Here is a 27,284-nt window from a genome sequence, read left to right as displayed (position 1 = left end):
ATAGACGGGTCTTCGTTTGTAAGATAACCGCACACTCGTGTGGGCTTGACGAAAGGCGCATGCGACATAGCAACTGTGACGTCACTGGCGCGGCAATCGGATTTGACCGTTTCTCATTACACGGACTCGCCGAACCCGCATAATTTTAATTTGTCTCATCCCTAAGTATTTCTGAATACGTTTACGTTTGTATGAGCGTTTAAAAAGCACATATTTAAACGGTTGCAAACCGAAAACAAAGGGTTGCAAAGACTTCCTTTTTTCTGGTTTTTGCAACCCTAAAGTTTAGTAAAACTTTACGCCTATGGCAATAGGCATGAGCAATATACAATCTGTTAAGATGATTGCTTCTAAATTTTGAATCAGGTAATGTCCTATATATTATGATGTTATTGATAAATGTTATGTGTGCTGACCGAATGCCTCAATTAGGTTGTTACGTTACAGGTATGGCCGTATGGGTGCTTTCCATACCTGTACATAACTACCGATATCGATGTGTTCAATTCAACTTATTTATTTTGTTGTATTAATGCCAATGCATACATACAGAGACTGCTGCTGCTGCCAGGGATCACAAAGAAAAATGTAGGTTAACGAAGGGTTACTAGTTATTGTACTACCCATTTTATGTGTTCAATTGGTTGTGTTGTGTGCTATAATGGGGTTTAACTCATTAAGTTTTTTTTTACTTTATAGTAAAGTGGCTTAATAAAACACAATGGGGTACTTGGGGTAAGAAAGGACAAACCTCCTAGCCCGCTAAAAAAAGACAATTTATTGCAAACAACTTTTCTGGGTTAAAACAATATTTATGTGGCATATTTTTTATACTAACTTTAATTCTAAATGATAATTCTTTTTCGGTAAAACACAAATTACTAAATTAAACAAAAAATTGAAAACTTTTTATAGGGCTTGTTAAACTTTTTTTTGTGAGAAGGGCTTTCATGATAAACGTATTATTAATGCAGTTATTTGCTACATATTTAAGTAACTTGCTGCTTGTATGTTTAAATTTTTAAGAATATTTGTTATACACCTCTTTTTCTTGTTTTTTTACCCCGATATTGCCTTATAAAACAGGGGTGAAAAAAGCAACTGTTTTTTTCTGTTTTTATTTTTCCTACTACAACCAATATTAAATTTGTGATAAAACTGATTTTAAAGGTATAGTATTTCAAATAAATTATTGATTTAATTATTTCTAAAGGTAATCAAGTATTAAAAACAGTTATTTACAGTTTTGCCTACATTTTCTGATGATGTAATTTATGTTTTAGGTTAAGACTGTTTAGTTGCAGGTCATTTTTAAATTATGTTGCTTTAGTTTAGACTGTACTTTAGATTTAAAACATTTACTTAATTTAAGTGTAGTACTTCAGTTACTTGTTGAGTTTTATATAGGTTATACAACTTAAAATATTTTTGTTTATATTTATTACATAGAAAAAAAATCGAAAGTTTATGTTTTCCGTTTTTTATTATCCCACTTGACTATATTCCAATTTAGATTCATAATAGGATTACAGACTTACAGTTATAGTGTACAGTTGTAAAGTAATGTATTCTGCCAGTATCAATCTGATAACTACATTGCTCACAAACAAAATCTGTGGTTCTTTAGGCTTCCTAAGACAATAAAGGCTATAGTAAAGTGGGGTAATAAAAAACAATGGGCTACTTGGGGTAAGAAAGGACAACCCTCCTAGCCCGCTAAAAAAATATTTTATCGCAAACAGCTTTTGTGGGTAAAAAGGAAATTTATTGGGCTTATTTTTTATTCTAACTGTTCTTCTAGGTGGTAATTATTTTTTCGGTAAAGCACAAAATATTAAATCAAACAAAAAATTGACAAAAAAACTTTTAATGGGGTTCGCTAAACTTTTTTTGTGAGAAGGCCTTTCGTGATAAATTTATTATGAATGCAGGTATTTGTAATAAAAAACAACTGTGTTTTTTCTGTTTTTGTTTTTTCTGGGTAACACTAAAAGAGGGAAAAGGGAAAAGAGGGAAATGGACACTACAAGGGAAAAGAGGAAAAAAGGGTAAACTTGCATTCCTAAAAAAGGGGAAAAGGAAAAGAGGGAAAACAGGGAAATGCTGCTTAGTAAAAAAACGATATTTTTTTAATTTGATTTTATTTACTTAACTTTGAAATTAGAAAAAGGGAACAGCAGAAAATTAATACTAACAAGGGAAGGAAAACAGAAAAAAAGGGAAGAGGGGAAAACTGTCTTTCCTCTTTTTCCTGTTTTCCCTCTTTACGACTGTTCCCATCTTTTCCCACTTTTCCCTCTTTTCAACTGTTTCCCTGTTTTCCTTTTCCCTTTATCCCTCTTTTTCTTTTCCACCATTTTCCCTGTTTTCCCTCTTTTCTTTACTTTTATCTTTTCCCTTGGGTTAGTATTGATTTTCTCCTGTTCCCTTTTTCTAATTATCAAAGTTAAGTAAATAAAATATAAAAAAATCTAATTATTTTTACTAAGCAGCATTTCCCTGTTTTCCCTCTTTTCCTGTTCCTCTCCTTTAGGAATGCAAGTTTTCCCTTTTCCCCTCTTTTCCCTATTTCCCCTTGTAGTGTCGATTTCCCCCTTTTCCCTCTTTTCCCTTTTCCCTCTTTTAGTGTTACCCGTTTTTTCTACCCCAACCAATACTAACTTTGTGATAAAATTAATTTTAATATGTAAATTAAATTATTTTAATTAATGATTTATTTGATTTTAAAGGTAATTAAGTATCAAAATCAGACATTTTACAGCTTTGCCCACATTTTCTGATAGTGTAATTTATGTTTTAAGTTAAGGCTGTTTAATTAGGTCATTTTTTTATGATTATTGCTGAATTTACTTTAGATAAAGTTAAGATGTCATTTAGATTTTCAAAAGTCTTTATAATTTAGTTAAAACCATAAATTTATAATTTAAGTAAATCAAGTGTAATGCTCTGGTTACTTCTTGTGGTTTATATAGGTTATTAAATTTATGGGCTTTTTTTAGTCTAATAAATGTTATTTGCGGGTAAGCTTATGTTTAAAAGGAAGTAGTGAAGTAAAACTATAAAAGAAAAAAAAAGGAAAGTTGAGGTTTCTGAGAAAATAGAGACTACATAGTGCATAGGTTGTATGACTAATATATTTGTATTATTACACTGTACTTCCAATATTTTTTTCTCAGGGTAGGCCTGCATACCCTGCACCATATAAATCGACGCCAGTGGCTTAATGTATGCGTAAATCAAACCAAAAGTTTTAATTCACCACTTCCATTGGCCTGCGGTAGCAACAATAATCTATGTTTTGAATCTTATCTACAATAATCTACTTGCCTGGCTATCGGGCACACTTTGGTTGCAATGCAGGCGCCTAACCACTAAGCCACGACGCCAGCAGCATACTAGACACTACTTTACTGATATTGTGAAATATGTATTAGCACAAATACAACAAAATAAATAAGTTGAATTGAACACATCGATATCGGTAGTTATGTACAGGTATGGAAAGCACCCATACGGCCATACCTGTAACGTAACAACCTAATTGAGGCATTCGGTCAGCACACATAACATTTATCAATAACATCATAATATATAGGACATTACCTGATTCAAAATTTAGAAGCAATCATCTTAACAGATTGTATATTGCTCATGCCTATTGGCAATTGCATGAAACTACTTCTGAGCTGTGGTATTGCATTTGCCATTTACATTTACCATCTGATTTTACTCAATACAAGGACAAGTTCACTTACCTACCATTAGGATGAGAATATTGCATTCAAAACATAACTTGTGTTCTAGATTGGAAATATTGCATACAAAACATTAAACTCTTATATAAACAACAAATATGCTCAAGGCCTACCACCTTAAACTTTAAAATAACACTAAACAAATAAATAACACGAAAAAACAAATATGCTCCAGGCCTACTTCCAACTTTAAAATAACACTAAACAACAGATATGCTTCAGGCCTACTTCCAACTTTAAAATAACACTAAACAACAAATATGCTCCAGGCCTACTTCCAACTTTAAAATAACACTAAACAACAAATATGCTCCAGGCCTACCTCCAACTTTAAAATAACACTAAACAATTTAATAACACGAAACAACAAATATGCTCCAGGCCTACTTCCAACTTTGAAATAACACTAAACAATTTAATAACACGAAACAACAAATATGCTCCAGGCCTACTTCCAACTTTAAAATAACACTAAACAACAAATATGCTCCAGGCCTACCTCCAACTTTAAAATAACACTAAACAATTTAATAACACGAAACAACAAATATGCTCCAGGCCTTCCTCCAACTTTTAAATAACACTAAACAATTTAATAACACGAAACAACAAATATGCTCCATGCCTACCTCAAACTTTAAAATAACACGAAACAACAAATATGCTCCAGGCCTACTTCCAACTTTGAAATAACACTAAACAATTTAATAACACGAAACAACAAATATGCTCCAGGCCTACTTCCAACTTTAAAATAACACTAAACAACAAATATGCTCCAGGCCTACCTCCAACTTTAAAATAACACTAAACAATTTAATAACACGAAACAACAAATATGCTCCAGGCCTTCCTCCAACTTTTAAATAACACTAAACAATTTAATAACACGAAACAACAAATATGCTCCAGGCCTACCTCAAACTTTAAAATAACACGAAACAACAAATATGCTCCAGGCCTACTTCCAACTTTGAAATAACACTAAACAATTTAATAACACGAAACAACAAATATGCTCCAGGCCTACTTCCAACTTTAAAATACCACTAAACAATTTAATAACACTAAACAACAAATATGCTCCAGGCCTACCTCCAACTTTAAAATACCACTAAACAACAAATATGCTCCAGGCCTACCTCCAACTTTAAAATAACACTAAACAATTTAATAACACTAAACAACAAATATGCTCCAGGCCTACCTCCAACTTTAAAATACCACTAAACAACAAATATGCTCCAGGCCTACCTCCAACTTTAAAATAACATTAAACAATTTAATAACACGAAACAACAAATATGCTCCAGGCCTACCTCCAACTTTAAAATAACACTAAACAATTTAATAACACGAAACAACAAATATGCTCCAGGCCTACCTCAAGCTTTTAAATAACACTAAACAACAAATATGCTCCAGGCCTACCTCCAACTTTAAAATAACACTAAACAACAAATATGCTCCAGGCCTACCTCCAACTTTAAAATAACATTAAACAATTTAATAACACGGAACAACAAATATGCTCCAGGCCTACCTTCAACTTTAAAATAACACTAAACAATTTAATAACACGAAACAACAAATATGCTCCAGGCCTACCTCAAACTTTAAAATAACACTAAACAATTTAATAACACGAAACAACAAATATGCTCCAGGCCTACCTCAAACTTTTAAATAACACGAAACAACAAATATGCTCCAGGCCTACTTCCAACTTTAAAATAACACTAAACAACAAATATGCTCCAGGCCTACCTCAAACTTTTAAATAACACGAAACAACAAATATGCTCCAGGCCTACCTCCAACTTTAAAATAACACTAAACAACAAATATGCTCCAGGCCTACCTCAAACTTTAAAATAACACTAAACAATTTAATAACACGAAACAACAAATATGCTCCAGGCCTACCTCAAACTTTTAAATAACACGAAACAACAAATATGCTCCAGGCCTACCTCCAACTTTAAAATAATACTAAACAACAAATATGCTCCAGGCCTACCTCAAACTTTTAAATAAAATTGCGCAATAACATCGATACGCTCGACGACCTCATAGAAATATCTAACTACGTCATACTAAGGGGATTTTCGGAAAGCTTCCAGCCTGAGCGTTAAAGCATTAACCCATTGCTAAACGTATTGTGCGAAAACCAGAGCTATAGAAATTTTACGATTTCGGCGAAACGACCAGTGTAAAAATCACTCCAAATTAGTGTTTTCGGCAGATATAAAATTTTCGTTGATGATCTTTACCTAAGCTTTTGATCCTACTCAAATTTACTACTTAATGTAGTGTCGTGATGACGTGATATATTCATTCCGACTGATAATATTTGTACCAGGCGTTACTGCGCATGCGCCGGCACTGCATATGCGCCCAAGCTATGGTCGGAACAAATACACTGACCATCCGATCCAAATTTTTACGATCTTCCGTTGAAAACGTTCCAGACACGACGTTTCCACGTTGAAACTCTTCGTTTTTTGGTTTTCGTTTTAAACTCAGCAGAACTAAGTTGAGTATGTTATTTGCTGGAAAAGCAAATTCTACTAACAAACTTATTTTAATTAATTTACCAACACTTTTTTAAACCGAATGGCCTGCATACCATAGTATGGCTTACATACCATACCTTTCTCATCCATCGTAAAATTTCTTGGAAAAGTATGATTTGTAATACAAACTGAATATTTGCCTCAGTTGATCAAAATTGACAAATGCAAAATATATTCTTTGTCTTTGCTTTGTAATACGAAAATTCAATTCCGAAGAGTTTACAACTACCATGTTCTTATAACAAAAATAACTTTTAATGAAAAGATAAGTGCTTGTACTTGTGTATTGAAACTACTCAGCAACGATAAACAGAAATTACACATTTTGACACAACATGATTGCTACTGCACTAACGAAACATTCCCAATTCTAATCCCAATCCTTATTTGTAACACTTCGTAAAAGCTAACAAACGAATATCTTAACAAGATTGGCAAAATTTAACAAATGTTATAGGCTACAAACCATAAGTAAATAGAAAAAATCAATAGTCAGGAGCTTTACAACAAGAGCACATTACTCTGTCAAACTGATACCCACAAAACATAGCGCCAGATAAAAATCGTGATCTGTTGTAACTTAATGTTGAAATACAATACATATAATCAAAGATATACTTTTATGTATAAAATAATTTAAAGACAACAAAAAAATGAGAGCAGCAAAACACAAACATTAGAAACTTCATTGCTGTTTGTCAGTGAGAAGAGGAATGCAACTATAAATTTGTGATGCTTGAATTAGATGCAACCATAACAGGTTGCTTAGGTGGAGAAATCAAATTTGGATCCACAAGTGTGACGGTGTGCTCACATTTTCTTGTGTTATGTCTTATCAGTGGTTTATGGTCAGTAACAGAGTTTTCTGGGAGTGTAGTTGCTACAGTTGTTGTATCTTGCATCGTAACAGCAGAGTCTGTGGTGTTCAATTCTACAGATTTTTCCAAAGTTGCAAGTGATGGATCTTTAGTTAACTGTATGTAGGCAGTCGGTTTCTCAGATTGGTTTGAATTACGTGCGTTCTCTGAAAGACTCCTGTGTGAGGATATATGGATGTTTCTATCGTGAATGTCTGATACCGTAAGGCGAGGTAGGCCTAGTCGACCCAATGAACCAAGCCTGCCTACCACAACATGCTGTGTATTATTTAAACTGGGACTTATTCGTCTGCAAAATAGCATGTTTGACGTTTGACCACCTACTCCGCTATACACAGAGTTTTGTGGAATTGGTGGTGGGACATCTGGTCCAGCAGAACTCTGGTTCCAGTGAACTGTTCCACTTTTTGACCCTGTTGGCGCAGAGTGATTACCACTTATAGTGGGTGATGATGTTGTTGGGATTGTATCTTCCTTTAGAATGGGCAGTCCTTTATGCTTGCTACTTGGTGAGAACATAAGTGTACCCGATGATCCAGAAAGTACTGGAGGAATAACTAATGATGAATTTCGAGCTCGGTTGGTATTTTTAACTGTACTTGTTATTGTTGGTGTAAGATTAGGACGGTTGAGTTGTTCCACTATCTGCTTCAACTTGTCATGTTCATCAACTAATGTTTGTATCCTTGATTGGTTGGATGTGTTGATCATGATGGTGGATGAACAGGTAGATACTGATGTGGAAGTGACTTGGTTGGTTGATGTGGCGTTGGTCATCGTCAAATCATTGCTACCAAACACCAACGTATTGTTTGTAGGACTGGTTAATGTGATGCTTTGTAGTTGATTGTTATTTATCTGGTAATTCTTGTTGCTGGTTGTTACTGGTGAACTTACATTCATATTCCTTGTCTGGTTGTTCTTGAGTAAGATAGATTTTGACTGAGTGGTCGTGGTAGTGGGTTTTTTAACACTTGCTAAAATATAGAAAATATAAAAAACTAAAAAAAATTGTGTTGTGAATAAATTTTATGCAATTTATGTTGTTAATAGATAATTTAAATTATTATAATAAACATATACCCACATTGTTGAGTGATAATGGTGTTTGTGACATTAGGTGGATATACAGTGGTGTTGATGGTTTGTTTAGATGGCGCCATATTTGCACACGTGGCAACTGTAACGTGTAATGAATTTAATTTAAAGCAGAAACCCAAGTTGGTAGTGCTCTTAAAGAATAAATAGATACATATTTATAGAGAAAGTCGACATTAATGTTATACAAGTATATAACAGCCCTTTGTGTCTTTGGATTAAACATGAAATTGGTTGACAAACGAATGATGGGGTTCTGGTTTAACAAGGATATTCAAGGAAACAAAATACACAAAGATTTTTTTTTAAGTGAATTCTGCTTACTTCCTGCTTGTGAACCGTTGAGTATGATCAACTGCTGTGGACAAGCACCGGTCATTACAGTTGAGTTCCGTATTGGAATAACTGTACCAACGTTACTTGTCAAGTTGTGTGCAGGTACCGCGAATGCAAGACCCATGCTCTGGCTCATATTGTTACCAGGACGTACATATGCATTGACTGGTATAAGTACCATGCTTTGATTGTTCTGTAGAAAGTGAATTGTAAAAAGCTCTGCTTATGTTATTTCCTATGAACTTAAGGGCTCAGAACAGCCGTTTTAACGCAGTTGATATGAATTATTTAAAAATAAACTGTAATTAAAACACTTCAAAATAATAAAACCATTAATGTAGTGTCGTAGTGGGAGTTTACACATCAAATATTTTGATAAGATAAAATTTACATTTGACAGTTTCCCCGTGGTACATACAACATTACTCGGCATAATATGAGGCTGTACTCGAACAGTAGGTGTCAATGCAACCACCGGTTGTGCCACAGGAATGATGTTACTGAAAGAAAACAAGATACATTTATATTTGTGAATTGTGCCATCGATTTTAAAAAGCCGCTAAAGAAGCTCTATCGGAATCAAATACATCCCAAATTCAAACTGGTAGTTAATTAATACACCACCGGCTAACTATATGTTGTATTGTTTATTTAAAATATATTTGTTAGTGTTACATAAATAAGTTATGATTACATCATTAAATGCCAGAACTTAGAGCATTAAATTTAAAATTATTTGTAATGAAGTAGTAGGGTTGATAAACAGATTATTCACAACTGACAAGTAATATAATAGATTATTATTCAAGAAAACATGCGATTGTGAAAATAAAGAAATAAGAGACAATAACGTACCTGTGAACTGCTTGGTTATAACGGATCTTCTTTCCAATTGCACGTTGTTTATCTATCTTCGATTTTACTGCACTTTGCACATGTGTTAATACCGCAACAGAAGAATTAACAGAACTTGATTGCTTTGTACATGAAGTGCTTGTTTCTTGCTTTACCATGTTTTGTTTTCTTGTTGTTTTTAATTTTGATCGTTTTATTGTCTGTTTAGTGTTTTTCTGTTTTGCCTTCGTATTTAATTGTTGTGTGTGTGGTAGCACTTTCATTGGCTGAGCAGATAATTTAAACTTTGTATTGTCTAATGCTATTAATTGTGATGTCATAATTGAAGTTGGTTTGGATGAGGTAACATTATGTGATGAACATCGGGTTTCTCCAGCGCAACATATCGTTTCAAAGGGTAAAGATTTTAAGGATTCTGTACAATTTTCCAAGTTAGATGTGGTTGATTGAGATGTATTGTAATCAAATGATTGGTTCTCAATTTCCTGTGCAGGAAGAATATATTGTTAGCCCAATAACCACAAACTGAAATAAAATAAAATAGGCTACCAACACTGACAAATGAGAAAAACAAACTAATCACTAAGTTATTTACCAACATAAACACCCTTGTACTTTTAGGTCTCTAACATTTCTAATCCAAAGCTGGAAACAGAAATGCCATTTTCATACAGACGTGGTAAACGAAAGCACAAGAACTTTTTTTGAGCGTAAGAATTTTATAACTGCAAAATATATTCTGCTGAGTTGCTTTGTAACCATGTTTTGACTGCACACACAAATTTTCTTAAAGTCAAAATAAATTTTGATACGTAATGGGAGCAGGTACGAGAACATTTTAGAGGAAAATGCGAATGTTTCTTCATCGACGATTGAGAGCAGACACATGCACCATTATGAAACATTGTAAAATATTTCTGTTAAAAAGTAAAATTTCGGTGCGTACATCGAGTGTAAACATTCTGTATCCCGATGTGGTATATGCATACACATATTAGTGTGACTAATTGTTACGCATTGCATACAAAAACAACATAGACAACATAGACATCCAAATACAATGCAAAACATTACCTGTGAGATTTCCTTAGCAAGTATACTTGTATATTCATCAGCATTCATGGTGTGCATACGATTACTACGTGTGGTGGGGATATGGTTGTCTGTTTCATCTTGTAAACTCCGGATGACTCCTTCTAACTCATGAAGATCATCAGCAAAGGAGGAATCAAGTGAAGAGGAAACATCACCCAGATCAACATCTAAAAATAAATTGTAAAAAAAAAACTTTTCATATTTCTGAATTTAAATTTAAAGAAAACATTTATTTTACTACAAAAAGTGGGACAGCACAGCAATCTGTGCTCGTTTCTGACTGATTGGGTTTCAAATGCCAGACAAATTTTAACTAAAACAAGATATTTAACATGTTTATACCAGTGTTTCTCAACCATTTGACACTACCAAACTAATTAAAAATATAAATCCCTTTCAATAAGCAGCAACCTGGGTATTAAAGGAAGTATTGGAAATAGATTTAATATTTATGCCTACATAAGCGAAATAAATAGTAAAATAGGCCAACTGCTGTTACAGTTGGCCTAGTAAACTAACCACAAACCACTGTGCAATAGATTATTTACAAATATAACGCCTAAAAATCCAAAATCCACATAAATACACATTTTCTAATAACATCATTCAACATCTTCAAAAATTAAATTACAGTTATGTATCAACTTTCCAAAGAACAAATGTCTAATAGATTGTTTTCTGCTAGTACAAACACCTGTATTTTCAGCGAAGTGCACAAGCTTTTAAGCTCGAGCTTGGCATATCCCTACAAAAGAAAAAAAACAATAAATTCTACAAAATTTACCTGCAGTGCTGGTAAACTGAGGTGTTGACCATTTACTTTCTGAGTAAATTTCACTGGTGGTTGGGGTTAGAAACATAGAATTTAATAATTCTGGTTCCTCTTGTGTTTGAACTGAAGGGGAATCAAGATTATTCTGCATGTAGATGTTATCCAAGTCACCACGTGTTGATAATATATCATCAACTTCATGGTTTGATGAGAAAAATACGTTGCTTTCATTTAAATCATCGAATGGCAATCTGTCAATGTTTAGTTTCCCTGCATTATCAGAATGCACCGCACTTGCAAGCATGAGCGCGTTGTCAAGCACCTCACTGCTGTGTCCAAATCCCTTGAACATTTCATCATCCAGTAGCTGTGACTCATCTAGGAGACTGTCAAACATACCTGATGTACTGTCTTCGTTGGTTAACCCGTCAACATCGATTTTATCAACAGTATCTTGATGGTGGTTATATTTTGAACAGTGTGCAGTTGACTTCGAACTAACATTATACTTTACATTGGCAAGATTCATTTTAAGTTTCTCTGCATGATACCCGTCACCAGTGCTGTTATCATCAATGTTAACCAATTCCATTTCTTCTTTTACCTTATTATTAAAAGCTCCGTTTTTGGCTTTGCCGCGTTTGTTTCTTCGCTTTTTCCTTTTACTTAAAGGAGGAAGCTTAGTTTTCTTTCTGGGTCGAATAACAACCGGGTCTGGATTGATATCCGCAACCACTTTCATTCCTTGATCTAACTTATATAACAGTTGATGTTCGGAGTGCCAAATATGATTGTGGCAATACGGAGAGAGTGGCAAGGCAGTATTGGGGCAAGTGTCACCATTTCTATCACTTAAAGCGCATGTGTCAGGTTTCTTGGAACAAATCCCCCTTCTTCGAGAACAAGAAACTGGTTTTGTTCCAAGCTTTCTCAAAACGCTGGCGGTTTCGTTTACATCGGATTGCATTGACTGAGTCAAAAGTTGAATCGATTTTTTCTCTTCTTTTAAGAGTTTCTGCCAATGTTTTGTTGCAGTGTCCAGTTTTTCACAATATAACCTAATATGTTTAGAATGTTTTTCATTTATTTCATCAGTGTTAGTGGCAGATTCATTATACAAGTTGAGAGTTGACAGCATCCAAAAGTCAGCACTGGCTTCAAAATTGCCACTTTTTAACGAGCTTTTTAATTTCCTAATTACCTTTGACATTTTTGCAGAACCACATTTGCATTTACACAATTGCTTGTGTTTTATCAGACTTTTCTGCGTTTTCTGCTTTAATTTTTGGATGTCTCGTTTATAACTTTTCTTGCAAGTGCAGAAGCTGATATTTCTCTCCTCATGGAACAAGTCGGGAAAAAGAGATTTTTGTCTCAAATGTTTTTCATTTTGCAAATCAATGTACTCCTGTAACTGAGGACATCTAACTTTAAACTTGTCAGAAGTGAACACAGGGTTCATAGGAATGGAGACCGAGGGCAATACTGCTTGCATGGGTGTGGGTTTTACTTTGGCCAGTTTTACCGACTTGGTTTGCGACACACTTTCCTTCTTTAACTTACTCTCACTCTTTTTTTTTGTAGACACCGGGTGACGAATTGAGGCAAGTGCCTTTGACACTTGCTTATCAAGTTCTACTGAAGAAAGGCCTCGTAAGAAGTTGGTTGACGATGTTTCATTCTTCTTTCGTTTTTTGCTTTGTACATTTTCCACTATTTCACTTGTAGGACGTTTCACACCAGTCTCAGCCTTAACTAAAGAACTTTGGGTGTCATTCTCTTTTGAATTTAATGTTTTTAAAACACTGGCTGTGTTTTGACGAGTTGTAGAAGATGGAACGTGGTTAACTGGTAACATCTTTGTGGGTTTGTGACAAACAGCTGAACTTTGGTTTGATAAATTGGATGGTTTTGTGTTTTGGTTGCAATAAGTTGTTCTGCATGTTGCATCAGATGAATTATGAAGTGGGCTTTGTATTGTTGCTACTGTCACGCCAAGAGAGTTAAGTAACTCAATCTGTTGTTTTGATGTCAGTTTGTCATGATTTTGATTGAGCAGATCAACCACAGCCTGCAACACATCACCATCCATTGCCATTGCTGGATGCTTCGGTCTTGACAAGACTTTTGGTGTCACCTGTGAAGAAATTGACAGACTTTAGCTGAGGGCTCTTGTTATTGCCTAGTAAGTTACATTTATTTATCACAAGCCATATCTTGGTATCACATTTTTAAAAAACACAGTCGCAGGTAGTAAACCTTGGGCACCCTCGTATATATTTGCCAATAATCAGTAAACATTTAAAAATAATAAATTAGATTTGTTCATAGGATGTCTGACTATTACTGTCTGCTGCATCCCCTGCATGCAAAATAGAAAATACAATTCAATACATTTGTAAAATATACACAGTCAGTAGCGCACCCAGAAGGGGGAATTAAGGCACGGTCAGAACCTTGAACCCCATTACAAGATGCTATGTTACACAGCTCTATTACTTAACAAAGTTAGGTAACATGGCCAAAAACTGCTCCCCCCTTTGTTCCCATCTTGGTGCTTCACTCTACATTTTACTCAAAATTTTACTCAAGTTTTAAGTTAGAACAAATTTGCTTTGTTATAAATCAGCACAATAGAATAAGAATTATTTTTAGCAGCTCAACTTACTGATATCGTGGGATTTGAACAATTATTCTGATAAGAACAAAGTCCGGCAGTTGAAGAAGTTTGATTCATTGCAGCTTGCTGATTTTTTATTTTAACAATTTTCCCCTCATTTCTAGGGTCAACATGTTGTGTTTGGTAACCACTATCTGATAAATCAATACCAGCTCTGCTGATTGAACTGTGGGTCAAATAATAAAAATTAAAGATTTTATAAAATCTATATATACACAAATACATATATATATATATGTATTGCTACAGTGCTGCCTGCTTACCTGTTAAAATAGGGAATGTCATTCAAGCTGTTCAAAGTAATAGAAGGGGATTCATTGTCTGCACGGAGAAAGTTAACAATTTTAACTGTTTGTTATCCAAATAGTGGAACAGATAAAAACATATTTTAGCCGTAAAACCAGTTTGACTGTATTTTTGTTTTGCTGTTAGTATATGAAACAACACAGTAGCGATGAAACTACTATGCAACATGCATACATTTGACAATTGTACTGATAATCATTAATCAACAATACAAAATATAGCAAAGATTTTGTACAAAACTTACCATCTAATGTTTGGTAGCTTAGCTTGGTAACACATGAAGATTGAGTTGTCACTTTGTTGCTGTGATAACTTGTAAATGTTAGGAAAATATAAAATATCAAATAAGAATAAAGTATTAACTTACGAAAATTTATCTGTTTTCTTTGTTTGTAAATCTCGAAATTCTGATGATGGACTTGTAAGATACAAATGTTTGCTGCAGTAACTGAATAAAAGAAATAAATATATATATATTTTACATACTTAAATTACAAAAATATTATATATATATATATATACATATATATCATAGGCCTACTGTTAATATATACCCCTACAAACTTGAAATTAAACAGAAATTATATTATGCGAATACTAATTATGGCTTATTGTGAAAGGTATGTATATAATCATGACTACGGTGGCCGAGTGTTGCCACACGCTTTTATCTCTTAACAATTTCGGCGCCATTGTATATATATATACGTTTTAATAACAATGGTCTTCGGTGCCAACATACGTATATATACATTTACCATTTTTCCGTTGTTACGAGTGCCGTGTTGCATTTAAGTCAATAGTACACCACATATTTAAACGTACAGTCAATCTGGGCTGCATTGAGACTAAATGTGAACGTCTGCTTTGAGATTACGTAATTTTTGACCAATCTGCTTGTGACCTTCTGATCAGCTGTATCTGACGTATACTTTACGCAATATTACTATTTTACAATGTTTTTCGTGCTACTGCTGCTGCTGAAATAATTACGGATAATGGTTCAAACTTTAATGATATAGTGCAAGCTTTTGCTTAGAAATTGATGGCATATAAAGACTAACCTGCTCGATAAAAACATACCCTGACTGATACAAGTAATAACATTAACACACACAACAGGTATGCATAATATTGGATTTAAACTACAACAATGCGACTTCTTTACTATATTTTAAGAGGAGGGGTTCTAATTTTACAAAAAAACACCTATTTTTTTAAAAAAAATTTTAAATATCAAAATATCAAACCCAAACATACATATATATAGTAAAGTGGGGTAATAAAAAACAAGGGGGTACTAGGGGTAAGAAAGGACAACCCCCCTAGCGCACTCAAAATCACTTTTATCACAAACAGCTTTTGTGGGTAAAAAATACATTTATTTGGCTTATTTTATATCCTAACTGTTCTTCTAGGTGGTAATTATTTTTTTCGGTAAAACACAAATTACTAAATCAAACAAAAAATTGACCAAAAAAACTTTTTATGGGGTTTGGTAAACTTTTTTGTTAGAAGGCCTTTCGTGATAAATTTATTATGAATACAGGTATTTGCTACATATTTAAGTACCTTGCTGATGGTATATTTTAATTTTAAGTTTTACGAACATTTTATACCTTTTTCTCTTGTCTTTTTTTACCCCAAATTCGCCTTATGAAAAGGGGGTTAAAAAAAGCAACTGTGTTTTTTTCTGCTTTTATTTTTTCTTCCCCAGCCAATATTAACTTTGTGGTAAAATTAATTTTAAAGTTATGTATGTAAATTATTTTAATTTAATTATTGATTTAATTGATTTTAAAGGTAACCAATTATCAAATCAGATATTTTACAGCTTTGCCTACATTTTCTGATAATGTAATTTATGTTTTGGGTTAAGACTGTTTAGTTACATGTCAATTTTATGGTTATGTTGCTGAATTTAGTTTAGATAAAGTCAAGATGTCATTTTAGATTTTCAAAAGCCTTTATAATTTAGTTAAATCAAGTATAATGCACGGATTACTTCATGTGCACTATGTAGGTTATGAAACTTATGGGCTTTGTTTTTGGTCTAATAAATGTTATTTGTGGGTAAGCTCATGTTTAAAAGGAAGTAGTGAAGTAAAAATGATAAATTATGAAAGAAAAGCTTTAGAACAAGGCTGTTAAAGTATGTAGGTGATATTTTGCTTTTGTGAAAAAAAGAGAAAAAGTTGAGGTTTCTGAAAAAATATAGACTACATAATACCTAAGTTGTATGACTAATATTTGTATTATTACCCTGTACTTCCATTATTAATTTATCTATCTTTAGATTAAGTTAAGTTGCTTTTGAAAACATTGTTTTTTATTGCCCCGCTAATGTTTTTTTTAACCCAAATCCTGGGGAATAAAAACAGCACAAAATTTTGAATAAAATTTTAATCATAGAAATCCTACAATCTTTTTTGGACATCAAGGTATGATGAATACTGTTCCTCCAGAATAAAATTTATTTTTTTAAATTTATTACTTGGGGAGAAAATCGAAAGTTTATGTTTTCTGTTTTTATTACCCCACTTGAATATATATATTTCAAACTCAACACCTATGCATACATTGTGGGCTAAAAGAAAAAATATATTTATATACAATAAATATCAGTCATTACTTCCATTGTTTTAATTTAAAATTTATTGGAATAAAAACACAGCTATATTTTATACAAATCTCCTTTTAGAAAAATATTTTATCAAGACTTGGACAGATTCAACATTACACTTCTATTAGTATAAAATTATATAAATATATATATAAATCTATTCTTTTTAAATATATTAAACTAAAAAAATGTAACTCCTATGAATTGTCTCAGTTCTGTTGTTAGCCTTTTACCATGACCTTTAATTATTTTAATTCATATTTGTCTGTTGTATATAGTTTCCGCTTGTAACTTGCAACATTATTAAGACATTAGATTCAATACAACATATAAACAATGATTACCTTTTACCCAAGCCACGTTTTACATTAGCTGAGTTTGTACAGCGGCGGTTATCATAAGGAGAGACAAATGAACAGATGGTGTTTTTGTGATAAATTCCTTTTATTTGTTCTTCAAGTAATGAAACATCAGTTAACTCTGACAGCAGCACAGGTTGATGGTGGCCAGTCACAATGGAGCTCTGTAATTTGCATTTTAAACAAAGGATATAAACAATGTCAAAATTCCAATCATATAATATTTATATCACAATAAGTGGTAACAACATATTATGTTCTTTCGATGTCATAGCTCAACCAAATGCTTTAATTAGTCTCAGATATACAAACCGAGGATTTGCTTGGACTTGAAGGAGATTTTTTAATCGAACTTCCACAAGGTGGTGATTGAACAACAAATGGAAGGCTGATAGAATCATCTAAACTGTTTGTCTCACCAAACAAACCGTGTAAAGATATGGGGATCTTGTTGATCTTTGAAGGGGAATCAACTTCATTTCCAGAAGCTGTTACTAAAGATATTGGAACGAAGATGTTTAAACAAAATGAAATCATGACAATATACATCCATATTATAACATGTATGTTTTAAGTTAAAGGTTGTTGGAGTATATATAAACAAATACTTGCACAACACTTTCCACTTTACGTTGTTAGGATATTTAAACATTAGATATTTATAGGCGATAACTAATGGAATTGGCTGTAAACGTAAAAGTTGATAAAATTTGTATTAAGTGCCACATTTATTCCTGGTTTATTTCCTATCTATTGTTTCACATTAATATGATCATCCTTAAGGGAACACACTGCCTAATAAAGTATTGTTTTATAAAAACAATAGATTTATAGTTGCATAACCAATATACAATAGCACATACCTTGAAAAGATTTAATGGGAGACTGATAAGGCAGCATTTTTGAGAAAAAACAAGGAATCTATCCTTTGTATATCTACTCATTAGGTTGAACAATTGCAAGCCATGATACATTTCCTGACCTTCCAGATATAGCCGTTCATTTTTTAATCCAATGTTTCTAAACAAATGAAAACATTTGAATAACTGACTTAATTTTAAAAAACTGTAGCACAGGCAAGTAGAAAGTAATAAATTCAAGGGCATCAGTGAAGAATCTTTCTGTTAGTTAAATATTAGGCTGATGAAAAGTTTTAAAGGTTGTAGGTTACGGGTGAGTGGTTATATTATGATTTAGTTGTTAGCATAGTTAACGTAAGGGGGGGAAGTATAATTTTAAAATTTTGGTAGCTGGTAAAGAATTTTCCCCTACCTTATTTGCTAACCACTAACCCCTAATACTTTTCACCAGCTTATTCTGATATGTACCAAAAGACTCTTCACCAGTGCCCTAATCTTAATTAAGAATATTAAACTTTTAATGTTTACCACGCTAAAACTATTTTTACGGTTGCGACAATTCCAATGTAAGGTTAACGTTAAAATTCGTTTTACAACCTGACACGCTATAAATAGTTTAACTTGTAAACGATTGATCAGCAGAATTTACTTTACGTTTAACAAATACAGACTTAACATCACAACAGTTGCTCAAGCTTTAGCAATTTAGATTAGCCTGATAAACCAGAGTTCGGAAAACAATTGTTGGCGAAATGACCGCGCAACATACCATTTGTTTTATAGGAAATAAGCAAAAAAGACCGTATTATTTCATACAGTGCGTTTTAGTGGAACAAAATATTTTTAATAAACTTGGTAAAAAAAATGTTTGGCGAATAAAGTGGCAATTTTTGCTAGATTAATATTTTCACCTATTTCCAAACAATGGGGAGCACGATCGATCAAAAAATTACCATATTAAGAAAATTGTGATTACTAAATTAAATTTAAAAAAAAAGTTTTAAATTATGATTTAATCATAGACCGACATATTATTTGTGCAATAAAGAAGTTATTTCTTAAAAGTAAACGTAGTGCGGATGAACACCTTTATTTATGAAGATTGCCCAGAAAATATCACACACGCTTAATAGGGTGCCAGTTTAACAATTCACTTTAATGCAAAACAATAAAATGTAAAACTGTGTTCAAAAGTTAGAGAAAACGTTCCGATTATTTACCAACAGCTTCATTAGGCTTGAGTTTTACTACGCGGGTGAATATATAAGGCGAGATCCAATGAAAACGTAGAATTTCAACTACGTCACGCTCCTGTCTTGTTTTTATTTCTCTTTAACGTTGTTGAAAACCGGAGGTACCATGTCGGAATGGTGATAAAATATAACCAAATACCTTTGTAACTGGCCAATATTAATACTTTTAAACACTAAAATAAAATTAATATGCGACTTACCTGCGGCAACCATTAAGAGGCATCTTCCGCGGTCGTTTCGTCGAGTAGGCAGACATGATTTTCGCGAGAGGCGGTAAAAATTAAAAATATACAATGTATTTAAAATCCTGTGTTTTCATACTGAAATCGTTTTAGTAGTGCGACGATTTAATAATACCATCCCGAATGCATTTCTGGTTTCTGATCTATTCTCACAGCTTTCTGGCCTAAACCTAATGCCTGCTCAAGAGGAAAACTCTCCTTGTTAAAACCGCCTTCGTTCTCTTTCAGCAGACCGGCATACCCTTCGAGCGTCACAACCAACACTGACTAAGCGCAGCTGTAGTGGGCTGTTCTCGAACGTTTGAAAAACGCACTAATGGCGACTTTAAATGCTTGAAGTCGGCCATGTCTTAACACTTGTAAAAATAAAACAAATGGATAACTTGCCGGCATATTAATTTCGCAAACAAAGCATTTAGTTCACATACACGACCAATTCAAAGCTTTAGAAACATGCGTCATAATTCTGTAACTTGCTCATTATCAAGAGTGCCGCAAACGGCCGTGGAGAGTACTGCGGGTAAGCAACTATCCAATTCTTAAAATTATTATTGGGGGAGTTAAGAGCATCTGCTGTTCCTTTATGTACAAGACAGGTTTCTTCGAATAAAACAGTGACCGTATTTACATGATTTGCTAATACGGAAATTTGGCTGCGTCGCCACGCACTTGCTGTTCTATTACTTTTTGCAACGTAACGAAAATTCTCGCGTTTTTGCCTGCCTCGAATGTTCAAATAAAATGGCGGATTCGGGTCCAGACTGCTTTACGTCATTCCGGTGTACTGGATCTAAGAACAGTGAGTGAATGAGATTATCGCGTCGGGCATGATTGAAGATTCGAGACGCCATGTTTTTTAAATCGACTGCCGTGACTTCTATCCTTTCAAGGCCTCTAATAAAATATTTCGAAACATATGTATTTTAGGTTTGCAATCGATTTTAGGCATAATAAAGGAAACATTTACATTTTTATTTATTGGCTGACTAAAATATATTTTCACACATTTTATAATAAAATCATCCAGAAAATAAACTTTTTAATTATCTTTTTTGAATAAAAATATTTTATTATTTCAGGTTTCCCACTGTTCCTTTTTTATTAGAAACAAAATTCCAGATAGCGTAGTTCACAGATGTTGAACGTGGCGCATCGTAATTACGACGTCACAGTATGTCGCGCTGGGGTTTCCCCCTAAGTCATGAAATGCTTTCAATTGGTATATTTTATATCAGCACTACACAGTACACACTTGGATGGAATATTAGCAAACTCTGTATTTTATGTTTTACAATTTGCATAACTGCCGTTAAATGCACGTGTTGTTAGGACTTTAATATAAAAAACACAATATTAAAATAATATAATATCACATGGAAACGTATTAAAGCTTAAGCAAATAGAAGGTCAATTCCAGGATACCTTCCACAAGAACACCTTACTAACAAGATTATTATTAATAAACACCATCATATTACCAAGCACAATATATATTAATAAACACCATCATATTACCAAGCACCTAATATATAATAATAAACACCATCATATTACAAAGCCCAAAACTTTAGCACGGTTTGCTAGCACATTTAACAAGATTAACAATCATAAGCAATGGGCTACAATCTGACATCTGTTAGGTAATTTAATACAAACATATATGATAAGATTAGTAGTTTACATAAAATTCCATTCTACAACAAACACATAGCTAAATTTAATTATTATTCGTCAAAATAATCAAGTAGAGCATCCCTAAGTTTGTAGTAATCATCTTTACAATTGTAGACATTTGCTGATAGTCTTAAAGCAACCTCTCCATCAATAGTTGTAAATCCAACAGTTATTCCATTATATTTTTTAATGAAATAAACAATCAACTCATCACTTCCAATCTGCCTGTTATTTCAATGCAATCAAGTAAAGGTATAGTTGTTATTGTTTATTACAATAAATAACAAAGGACTAAACTAATGGGAATGAAATTAAACAGGCTTCCTTAGAAAAGGCAAGTATTTTTAGCCACTAACATACATTAATGACTTTTAATGGTAGATTTATGCCACTCTGGCCACAAAAAAACAATGGATCAACATATTTTAATATTTGTTTAGTTGCCGAAACAACCTACTTGCCAATTAATATGTCACAAACAACAATCTTGTTTGATAAAATACAGTATGTCAGTACAATGGTGTATAGAAAAAACACTATTTTTGATTTATTAAGGAATATAAAATATGACTATAGGTACATATACAAAATCACAGTTATTATTGAACTGTATTGTATATAGTTGGTAATAATAATTTTCTTACTTTTTTGACGATTTTGGTAAATAAAGCACAGCCATGTTTGGTGGTTTCATTGACCGCGGTATATCAAGAGGTTTTGTTCCCAATGCTTCACACAACATTGATTGAGCCCATGTTACCAACTTATTGTTGTACCCAGTGATAGTCTCCTTAAAATTCAAACAACATGAGATTCACACCAACTAAATGAATAAACAACCAACCAATCCTCCTATATCTTCATAAAACTTAGACGCAGATGCGACAGTGAACTGAGGTGAAGTATCACGGGTTCCCCAGTAGCAAAATCGATGGTGCATCGTGAAATTGCTGTAATTTGATGTTACCAAAGGTAAGACTTTGTTTCTGTGTTTTGGAGAAATCCAGAGGAAAGCACATCCACGGAATGTGTAATACCACTTGTGAAGATTGCCTGGGTAAAAATATTTAAATTGGTTTAATAGTTTTTTCACGAGTGTAGATCACCGAATGTACCAGATAAATTCCCATGTACCCTTATTATAGTTACTGCAAGCTCAATCAAGTTTTTCTAAAGTTTTAAAGGTAATGAAACCTAATAACACAATTATAAATCTATTGCAGTGCATATGTTTTAAGTTGGAGAAACTATTATCATCTAACCAACATAAAAATCTGCTTTTATCCTGTTCATGTCCAGATCAAGTTGACCAGGTGCATGAGCTCCATCAATTAATGTGAGCACGTTTCTTTTACGACAGACTTCAACAATTTTTTTAACGGGTAGTTTCAAAGCAGTAGGACTCGTAATATGGTCTTTAAAATAAAAAAGGCATTAATTTTAAATAGGCTTATGAAATATAGGTTATATATACTTTAAAGATGAAGCGCTTTTTGTGTTAAAAATGCAATAAATATTTGTTTGTATAAAAACAGAGTATAAATTTAGACTTCTATGTATAATGTGATGGATCACAGTTAAGAGTTTAACAGGAGTGTGCTCGGTTGTAAAACGTTTGTTCTTATCGTATTTGGTATATTGTACAGTATGGTTTAAATATTTTTTACCCGAGTTTACATCTGAGCTGTAAATCAAGCAATATGTTCTTTCTATGAATTTATTTCTTATTTTATAGTGCTTGTTCCATACACGTCATGGTGTCATGACCACTTTACCATATATGTAACTTTGTGGGCAATTTTTAAGGTCAGATCTTTTTTATATGACTAAAAAATCTAAGATGATAACTTACACAGAACCAACGGGTTGGAGAAATTTATGTTAACGGGGCATAACTACGAAGCAAAATTCAAGTATTGGTAAAGATGCTCAAATGGGATCTAAAGGTACAACCTAGGTTTCAAAAAGGAAACGACTAAATTAATTTTACCTATCACTGCAATCTTAATATTAGGATATTGATCCAACTGCCTTACGTACAAATCAACCACATCTTGTTCATCTAAGATTGGAAAACAAATTTCAACACATCTTGTCTTTGTACCTAGACAGCACAAATAACAATTGTGAATATTTTAAAAGACGGCAGACGCTATAAGTAATTTGGAACCAACACATATTGTAATATGGTAATACAAAGTAGCTTGGACAGAGGCCATGAAATGTTGTCTGTAGGCACCGTAGGAAAACTAGAGTTACATGAATAAACCGTCCAATTTATTCACATGCTGCTTGCCAATTAGGCTGATGTTGTATTTCGTCAGATTCCACGAGAATAAAAGTCACAAAGATTTCTTTGCTTACTAAAGTTGAATGTATGCTACCACATGCCCCTTATTTTTTTTTCTTTCTAAGCCAGTGCAGGGCGTAAAATGTGAAGTTCGTACACGATGCTTAAATTTACTGGTTTAAAATGCAACACAGCAATGTTTCTTGCTGGATTGATTTCTTACCTGAATGTTATGAGCACGCGACGAACATAAACATAGGTGCCTAACTTTTGAAAATCAAGCGTACTCCTTACTAAATATAAATACTCCATATGAACTACGACTTTCTTTCGAAAGACACTGCATATTTGGCCGGGTAGAATGACCTTTATTTAAGTTTTAAGGTTAATATAATAGGCAGCTTAATATTTGTTATTTAGCAATTATAGTATTGGGCAAACTTTGCAAAACGTTTTTGTATTTACTGTGCACAAAAGCTGAACACAATTCGCACTAGAGTACTAGACTGTGCCTATAGACAATAATACACTTTATAACATGATTTGGTAGCTTATTCAATTCTATGTGGGTGAGGTCCCGCGGCGTGGCACGCCATGGGCCCTAGGATTTAGGCCATAATTGACCCATTACCCCTAAATTTTTGGTAGCTTAGCTGACAGACATGCACGTAAAATATATTACACCCAGATTTTTAATAAAGGTTACAAGCGACCCTCCCGATTTACAACTTCTACAACAAAATCACTCGACAACAAACATCGCCGAGTGAAAATTTAACATTTTTGCGCTCAATTGTTGTTATGTCACATGTCGTGCAACATAAATATTAATTGTTTCGTTTCATAACGTAACATTTGGGAGGAATGTACCCACTACACAACGAACAACGAGATTAAAACATCAGCTATAAGCTTCCCATTTTTACGCTCTGCGTTGGCTTTGGAAATAAAGAAAGATGCAAGCGGTAGCTTACATTTAACACTAATCAAGCAAAGCAATCGTTGTGACTTTATACTGGTGAAAAATGAGGAAATGCAACGTCAGCTTGATTAGCGAACAGCCAGTGTTAATATACGATTTATACAAAAAGATTTAAACTTTTGAATTTTGAAATAGTGTTACATAGCAACTGTACATAAATTTTAAATAAACTGTTTTAGGGGCAAAATTAATATCTCGCATCACAATTAAGTTTCACAAGCTTCTAATTTCGGTACCTTAATTTAATATTACTTTAAATTCACCGCATAAAGGTTCCATGTGACATGATTTGTGTGTTTTTGCAGCGTAATCCATGCAGTTAAAATAGAGCACACGTTTATGCTGTCAATAATTACGAACCAAGAAACCAAAGAGTATATTGTCGGCCAGGCGTAAGAAAGGTAATTTATTATAAATAGGATTTCTTTCTATAAAAAAAATCAGCCTTTTTTTTGATCCGGTTGGTGACATTATCACTTATAAAGGGGTAATCTACAAACCTGTATTTCAGTAACACTTTTATTTAGGAGGGTATACATTGGTTATAATGTCTCACCAAATGTTGTTTCCATTTCTGACAGAGTATTTTGGACAGCTTTATATGAATGAGTGTTTATTAGAATTTCTTCACTGCCTTTAAGCATTGATTTTAAAATACAGTTTGTACCTAAAATGAATACAAATTAGTGTGGAGTAAAGTTATACATAATTAAATGGAGCATATAAAATCTGTAAAAATATATAAATAAATTATTTATATTATTTTAAAGATTTACCTACATAGGCTATAATTCAAAAGTACTATCAAAGATTCAAAACATGAAACAGCCTGTACAAAATCAAGTGAAATAGAATTGCTGAAGTAGAAAATTGGCTGTGTGAAAATGTATGGAATTATTCATTGGCAAAAATCAGAAGAATGTCTTCTAAATTTGACAGTTTCATGTTTTTAGAATAGTATCTGAAAGGCAAATTTTGGAAGGTTTGTTGCAAAAAATGCCTCTGCATAAATAATATATATAAGAAATAGGAACATGAATATATATAAACACTTTGGTTCCAATGCAGAGAGCCAAACCACTAATCCCAATATATATTCAAATCGAACCTTCAGTTACGTTATTAAGGATAAATGTGTCCTCAACATCTCCATTAATTAACTTTGCAGCAGTTTTAACAGATTCCATATAATAATCCATCATATTAATGCGGAACCATGTGTCTGGGTGAGATTCTTGTTCCTTTATTAACCTAAATATTTTTGGGTTATTATTTACTGTTAGTTTGGTTTAACACAACAAGATGCAATGTTAATTGTATGAATGAATGTTACTTACTTTATCTTCGCGTGCCTTGAAAACGACAGTTGTTATTACGAGTTGCATGCATGCATGTTAGTTTGTGGCTTGTGGGTGATTATTTTTTGTGGATTTTTTTGTGTTTGGCTGATAATTTTGGACAACCTGATAATGAGGTAAATCAATGGAGTAAAAGATTCAATTTTCTAGGTGTCGTATCTAATATGCTGCAAAGCCAATATTTGATAATTAATCCAAATCTATATATATAAAAGCATAATAAATGAACTCTGATATATTGTCGAATCTGGAAAAATAATCACGCATGCAATAGTTAAATACGAGGTAATTCGTGAACAGGTACGACGTGTATAAAACAGAACACCCCTGCATGGGCGTCGCCAAGGGGGGGCCTGAGGGGCCATGGCCCCTCCCAAATTTTGAGTTTTACAGTAATGTTATTGGTGAAGTGTTACACGTACTAAACAGTGATGTTCAAATGGGGGATCTCGATCCGGTTCCGGATCTTTTTTTAAATTAAAAGAAAAAGAAAAAAAAGAAAACATTTAAGCCTGTTTTTAAATTTCTTACACATGCTAAATGATGAGGTGCCAATCCCTATTATGACGCAAATAATCCCCGTGTGAAATACTATTATGTCGTAATTAGTTGCCAGGTCAAACAATCGCTATTGTGATGGATGAACTCACGTGTGAATCCATACTATTTCGTAATAAACAGTCTACCTGCTAGCTAAGAAAAACAAATTTTAAATTTTGTGACAAAAATGGCTGGTGGTAGGCAACGAATGGAGTTTTAAATGTAGTTGTAAATCGTTTTGTTTTTATGCGGCGTAATTGTGAAAAATAAATTCCATTCACAGTACGCCTAACGCCTTCCTGTGTTTTGTGTTGTAATTAGGAGGTTTTTCAAACCCAAAATACAACCGTAAAACATTTGGCCCCCACCAAAATTTTAGGCTGGCTACGTCCTTGCACCCGTGTTATATTATATAAACAAGCAACGCATGGGTAAAATTAATTTACTTACTGAATTCTTTTTTCCACCACAGGTTGAGGTGAAAGACCATACGCTCCATGGTTAAGCATAACATAAGCATCGCTCAGTCTAAACGTGGATCTCATTTCCTGAGAGCCAAGTTCGTAAGTCGAATAATCAGTTTTTTCTTCCATTTGATATTTTGCAGAAGGTGTAATTGCTTATCCCAAAGTTAGTACAGACCAAGTTAGGAAAAGGAAACAATGAGTGTTGTTGAGCACGGTAGTGGTCACAACCAAAGTTAGTATAGACCAGGGGTTCCCAAACTTATGAAATCGCGGGCCAATATGTGA

At 33.3% G+C, this 27,284-nt stretch overlaps 2 protein-coding genes across 8 annotated transcripts; both read right to left on the bottom strand.

The window, feature by feature from the left end:
* Window positions 1-6,597: 6,597 nt before the first annotated feature.
* On the bottom strand, window positions 6,598-20,434 carry LOC149723487 (uncharacterized). 3 transcript variants are annotated; one of them, XM_089893587.1, is made up of 15 exons: window positions 19,647-20,434; window positions 18,197-18,353; window positions 17,646-17,827; window positions 17,319-17,497; window positions 14,719-14,799; window positions 14,596-14,663; window positions 14,309-14,366; window positions 14,034-14,211; window positions 11,378-13,502; window positions 10,573-10,760; window positions 9,499-9,983; window positions 9,035-9,143; window positions 8,632-8,836; window positions 8,297-8,389; window positions 6,598-8,186 (listed from the first exon to the last, which is right to left on the bottom strand). In XM_089893587.1, the coding sequence occupies exons 2-15, from the start codon at window positions 18,231-18,233 to the stop codon at window positions 7,051-7,053; spliced, it is 5,124 nt and encodes a 1,707-aa protein (XP_089749713.1). In that variant the 5' UTR covers window positions 18,234-18,353; window positions 19,647-20,434; the 3' UTR covers window positions 6,598-7,050. The 3 variants fall into 3 exon arrangements, with proteins under 3 accessions (XP_089749713.1, XP_089749715.1, XP_089749714.1); XM_089893589.1 differs by having other exon boundaries at window positions 14,596-14,654; window positions 19,647-20,432; XM_089893588.1 differs by lacking the exon at window positions 19,647-20,434 and adding an exon at window positions 18,606-18,883.
* Window positions 20,435-20,945: 511 nt separating this feature from the next.
* Window positions 20,946-27,125, bottom strand: LOC149723486 (uncharacterized). Of its 5 annotated transcripts, none has more exons than XM_089893599.1 (9): window positions 26,983-27,124; window positions 25,972-26,159; window positions 25,743-25,885; window positions 25,191-25,301; window positions 23,353-23,466; window positions 22,625-22,777; window positions 22,207-22,415; window positions 22,007-22,152; window positions 20,946-21,587 (listed from the first exon to the last, which is right to left on the bottom strand). In XM_089893599.1, the coding sequence occupies exons 3-9, from the start codon at window positions 25,834-25,836 to the stop codon at window positions 21,413-21,415; spliced, it is 1,002 nt and encodes a 333-aa protein (XP_089749725.1). In that variant the 5' UTR covers window positions 25,837-25,885; window positions 25,972-26,159; window positions 26,983-27,124; the 3' UTR covers window positions 20,946-21,412. The 5 variants fall into 5 exon arrangements, with proteins under 5 accessions (XP_089749725.1, XP_089749726.1, XP_089749722.1 ...); XM_089893600.1 differs by having other exon boundaries at window positions 25,972-26,097; window positions 26,983-27,122; XM_089893596.1 differs by lacking the exon at window positions 25,972-26,159 and having other exon boundaries at window positions 26,983-27,125.
* Window positions 27,126-27,284: the final 159 nt, after the last annotated feature.

The sequence above is a fragment of the Ciona robusta genome, unplaced genomic scaffold (genome assembly GCF_009617815.1).
Source record: "Ciona robusta unplaced genomic scaffold, ASM961781v2 AP042749.1".
NCBI lineage: Eukaryota > Metazoa > Chordata > Ascidiacea > Phlebobranchia > Cionidae > Ciona > Ciona robusta.
Note: the sequence above shows the minus strand (reverse complement) of the source record. Positions and strands in the feature narration are given on the sequence as shown.

Coding starts and splice junctions, on each gene's coding strand:
- LOC149723487 (XM_089893587.1), bottom strand. CDS start 18,233: ATGCTGCCTTATCAGTCTCCCATTAAATCTTTTCAAG. Junction 17,498..17,645: donor CAAGTCCAAGCAAATCCTCG/GTTTGTATATCT, acceptor TGCAAATTACAG/AGCTCCATTGTGACTGGCCA. Junction 9,144..9,498: donor TATAACCAAGCAGTTCACAG/GTACGTTATTGT, acceptor GTTTTCTTTCAG/TAACATCATTCCTGTGGCAC.
- LOC149723486 (XM_089893596.1), bottom strand. CDS start 27,125: ATGGAAGAAAAAACTGATTATTCGACTTACGAACTTGGCTCTCAGGAA. Junction 25,302..25,742: donor CCTTAATAACGTAACTGAAG/GTTCGATTTGAA, acceptor TATTCATTTTAG/GTACAAACTGTATTTTAAAA. Junction 23,467..25,190: donor AGAAATGGAAACAACATTTG/GTGAGACATTAT, acceptor TGTGCTGTCTAG/GTACAAAGACAAGATGTGTT.